Below are 5,000 nucleotides of genomic sequence, written 5' to 3'. Positions count from 1 at the left end.
AAGCTTTATATAAAAAGTACATTCAAGCTGAATCAAAGGCTTACGAAAATAAAAGTTACTTGTAAAACAATCTACGAAACTTCTTTAAATTTGCCTGCTTGTTACGAAAAAAAAGTACTAATCAAATGGTATTCCACAGACTAGCTCACTATATAAGAAGAATATTGGATGTTTGGCCAATTTTTTGACAAAATAACAACCTTAATATGTTTCAATCATTACTACTAACTGCACCTCACTTGAGGGCACTAAAATGTAGAGCCCCCAGCCCAAGCAATCAAGCAAAAAGCAAACAAGCAACCAAGCACGCCCAGAGAACGCCCAACCTATACCTGGGCGCCGTAGAAGGAGTTTCTCGAGGCCGATGATGGGCGCCTCTGCAGTCAGGGACACCAGGATGCCCACCATGCTCGAGACCACCACAGCCGCTGTCGTCTGCATTAACTGTGGGCGTCGCCGGAAAGGAAAGAGGTGGGGGGGGGGGGAGTAGAGTACAAAATCCTTTTTTTTTTTGTTTGTATTCAGGATAGGAGTGACTGCTCGGAAAAGGAAGCCTCGAGTTGGAACGAAATACAAAGGAGATCAAATTGATATATCTATCGTTTTATTTCATATTCCATATCTTTAATCACTGATGGTTAGTTTCTTAACGGTAAAAGGAAAATATGTACATGTTAACTCAAGACAATCCAAAGCCTAATAGTTCCATCGACAACTTCAAAAAATCCACGTAAAACTTACCACGTTCAAAGGCGTGAAGTAGTACGGTGACTTTAAAGAATACGTCATGAGGAACTGGATCTGCATCGCCACCAGGTACGTGGAGTACGTGACCCGGCTGATCGGCTGCCACGAGGGATGGGACAGGAAGCCGTCCACCGGGCCTGGAGCGAGAGGAAGGGAAGGGCGCTTGGACTGAGGGCTTCGAGAGAAAGGGTCAGGCTGGCTGAGCGAACGCGGTGCTCGGGAACAGTCTGGCTCCGTTTAGGTTCCTGATTCTAGTATACATACCTGATTCTAGTACACATACCTGATTCTAGTATACATACCTGATTCTAGTATACATACCTGATTCTAGTATACATACCTGATTCTAGGATACATACCTGATTCTAGTATACATACCTGATTCTAGGATACATGCCTGATTCTAGTATACATACCTGATTCTAGTATACATACCTGATTCTAGTATACATACCTGATTCTAGTATACATACCTGATTCTAGGATACATACCTGATTCTAGGATACATACCTGATTCTAGTATACATACCTGATTCTAGTATACATACCTGATTCTAGTATACATACCTGATTCTAGTATACATACCTGATTCTAGTATACATACCTGATTCTAGTATACATACCTGATTCTAGTATACATACCTGATTCTAGTATACATACCTGATTCTAGTATACATACCCGATTCTAGTATACATACCTGATTCTAGTATACATACCTGATTCTAGTATACATACCTGATTCTAGTATACATACCTGATTCTATCATACATACCTGATTCTAGTATACATACCTGATTCTAGTATACATACCTGATTCTAGTATACATACCTGATTCTAGTATACATACCTGATTCTAGTATACATACCTGATTCTAGTATACATACCTGATTCTAGTATACATACCTGATTCTAGTATACATACCTGATTCTAGTATACATACCTGATTCTAGGATACATACCTGATTCTAGTATACATACCTGATTCTATCATACATACCCGATTCTAGTACACATACCCGATTCTAGTACACATACCTGATTCTAGTATACATACCCGGTTCCTGGATCTCATTCCTCTAAATCCTGCCATGATCGGGTCAGAGACAGAACAGACGCCACGTACCTCCGTAGCCGAAGTGGCACGCGTAGATGATCCATGCCAGGACGGCGCCCCACGCAGGCCGGCTGAGCCCCGCATATGCCAGCTGTGTCATGACGTCATACTGGGCCTTTCGGGGCACCACGTTGTAGCTCCAGAGTCCCATGACCAGCAGGAAGGCCACGAGGGTCGAGGTGGTCCAGCCTGCCACCACCTGCCACTGGGGGTTAGATTTTTGACTTAATTTCCTTCCTATGATAAAGTCTCACAACCTCCAAAAGAGGAATCCGTTTCGTCAGGCAAAGGAAGTACTGCTGGTTTCAGTAAGAACAGATCAGCATTGCCTCTGTCAGCACGGACATCTTTGCCATTATTTTAATTGTTATCATCATTATTAGTAGCAATAATAGTGATAGCAGTAATAGTAGTCGTAACAGCAGAAAAAAAATAGCAGATGCAGTGCCATTATTACCAATACTGACCAGAGGAGGAAACTTTACTGAAGGATAATTAATAAACTTGATTAAAGCCAAAGGTACAGGACACAGCTGATTAAATTCCGGTGAGAAGCCTTACTTTTCTGTTATATTTGTGAGTACGGAACCAGAGCCCGCATGCCATTTACAGGTAGACATAAACAGATACAAGATTCTCTCTCTCTCTCTCTCTCTCTCTCTCTCACTCTCTGTCTGTCTCTCTCTCTCTCTCTATCTTTTATTAACATATATGTGCGTCACATTTTCAAGTATGCAATTATGTGACCTCAGGAGAGGGTGATAATTTATACTGTTATATCGCTCTCCTGATATGTAAACATTTAACTGTGTATGCTTGTGATTGACCCGCCTTTTGTTCTGTATATATTTCAACATGTTGACATAGCTGTAAGGTTTTGTAAAATATATGTGAGCCCAAAGAGGGACTAAGATTGTTACCTCATCCTTTTGAGATGTACGTAATCACTTGTCTCAATAAACTCGTCAAAGTCAAAAGTCTCTCTCTCTCTCTCTCTCTCTCTCAATCTATCTATCTCTCTCTCTCTCGCTCTCTCACGCTCTCTCTCTCTCTCTTTCTCTCTCTCTCTCTCTCTCTCTCTCTCTCTCTCTCTCTCTCGCTCTCTCTCTCTCTCTCTCGCTCTCTCTCGCTCTTTCTCGCTCTCTCTCTCTCTCTCTCTCTCGCTCTCGCTCTCTCTCTCTGCTTTTCGCGGGCCAGGCCTAGTAACCTCTGCCCGATTATCGCCTTTACTCCCTCTCTTCTTCCCTCTCTCCCACTTTCCCTCCCTCCTTTCGTCCGTTCCTCCCTCTCTCTCTCTCCCACCTACCGCCCCTCCCTCCCTCCCTCCCGCCGTCATTCAAACCTTTTCCTACTCACTATCTCCCTCCCACCTACCCTCCCTTCCTTCTCTTTCTCTCTCTCTCCATCCCGCCCCTCTCTCCCTCCGTCTCTCCCCACCCTCTCATTCCTATCCTGCCTCCCACCTTCAATTCCTTCCTTCTCTCTCTCTCTCTCTCTCTCCATCCCTCTCTCTCCTACTCACTTTCTCCCTCCCATCTTCCCTTCCTCTCCCCCCCCCTCTCATTCCTACCCTGCCTCCCACCTTCCCTTCCTTCTCTCTCTCTCTCTCTCTCTCTCCATCCCTCTCTCTCCTACTCACTTTCTCCCTCCCATCTTCCCTTCCTCTCTCCCACCTACCGCCTTCCCTCTCTCCCTCCGTCCCCCCCCCCCCTATCATTCCTACCCTGCCTCCCACCTTCAATTCCTTCCTTCTCTCTCTCTCTCTCTCTCTCTCTCTCCATCCCTCTCTCTCCTACTCACTTTCTCCCTCCCATCTTCCCTTCCTCTCTCCCACCTACCGCCTTCCCTCTCTCCCTCCGTCTCCCCCCCCCCTCTCATTCCTACCCTGCCTCCCACCTTCAATTCCTTCCTTCTCTCTCTCTCTCTCTCTCTCTCTCTCTCCCTCCCTCTCTCTCTCTCTCCCTCCCTCCCTCTCTCTCCCTCTCTCTCTCTCTCTCTCTCTCTCCCTCTCTCCCTCCCTCCCTCCCTCCCTCCCTCCCTCCCTCCCTCCCTCTCTCTCTCTCTCTCTCTCTCTCTCTCTCCATGCCTCCCTCTCCTACTCACTTTCTCAAGAACGACCTCCTTGTGTCCTTGCTTGTGGAAGACGTAGCCGAGCCAGACCCCGACCAGCCAAGGCCCAGCACGACACCAGGGAGTGATGTAAATCTTCATAAAAAAGTCGTACCCGTCACTGAGAAGAAGAAGTAGAAGTAGGAGCCATTGGGAATTCCTGTGAATTGTTTACCTTTTTTTTTCAGTGGTATTTTTTTCCTTGTTGTTATTGTAAGGTGGCCAGATGATGCATCTCCTGTTCTGGCTTCTCTTAGTCACTCCTGTTTTTTTTTTTTTGTGTGTGTTTTCTTTTAATAGTCATTTTTTATTGTTAACTATAAGGCCTCTTTATGAATTATATTTGTATTTTTTTTATCATTCCTTTTTTTTTTTTTAGTAATTTTGAATATTTCAATTCTTATAAGATCTAAAATTTTACTTTGCTCTTCTTATTCATAGAGTTAGGGAGAGCATTTTGTATATATCGTTTGTACTTGAATTGAATTATTTCATCTGTTAAAATTTGTGACTTCTACATATCTATCTATGCCTCTTCTCTTATTATCGCACTTATCATATCTTGCGTTTCAGCTATATCTTCATTTAATTGAAATCTTTCATGAACCGTATACCTCTGACGTCCGCGAGATGATATTAATTTTTTTTTCAAACGATAAAGAGATATGGTCGAGCAGTCAACGGATGTGCTATCAAGTTATCAAGTCCTTGGGAATATTTCCTTAATCGGCTTTGTCATCAAATTGTTTTAACTGAGACAAGAAAGAGACTGTCATTCTTTGTTTAGTAGCATGACGTGACGTTTTCTAAAGGGACATTTCAGTGAAATGATTTTATTAGTTATTTTTATTGAGTTCGGCCGGATTTTTAGTTGTTTTTTTCACTTTAATCTAATCTTCTGTTTCTTAGTAGGGTAAGTTGGAGTGATCTTTTTATATATCTTTTTCCTTGTCTTTTATTCAGTTTTGTTTTGTTTCCTTTTTGTATTTAGATTTTAGGCTTGTGATTTTAGTTTATTTAAG

The 5,000-nt window shown here is 43.1% G+C and overlaps 1 protein-coding gene across 1 annotated transcript in view; it reads right to left on the bottom strand.

The window, feature by feature from the left end:
- Positions 1-5,000, bottom strand: part of LOC122261215 (nose resistant to fluoxetine protein 6) — a 43,915-nt gene that overhangs the window by 1,739 nt on the left and 37,176 nt on the right. Inside the window, exons 13-16 of the mRNA XM_086536817.1 lie at positions 3,973-4,099; positions 1,879-2,074; positions 742-884; positions 333-444 (exon numbers count right to left, since the gene is read on the bottom strand). Of these exons, the coding sequence (XP_086392943.1) occupies positions 333-444; positions 742-884; positions 1,879-2,074; positions 3,973-4,099 (578 nt within the window). The remainder of the gene's footprint in view (positions 1-332; positions 445-741; positions 885-1,878; positions 2,075-3,972; positions 4,100-5,000) is intronic.

Source organism: Penaeus japonicus, unplaced genomic scaffold (assembly GCF_977035675.1).
Source record: "Penaeus japonicus unplaced genomic scaffold, GWHDUDI00000001_assembly GWHDUDI00000005, whole genome shotgun sequence".
Taxonomy (NCBI): domain Eukaryota; kingdom Metazoa; phylum Arthropoda; class Malacostraca; order Decapoda; family Penaeidae; genus Penaeus; species Penaeus japonicus.
This window is presented reverse-complemented; position numbering and strand designations above follow the sequence as displayed.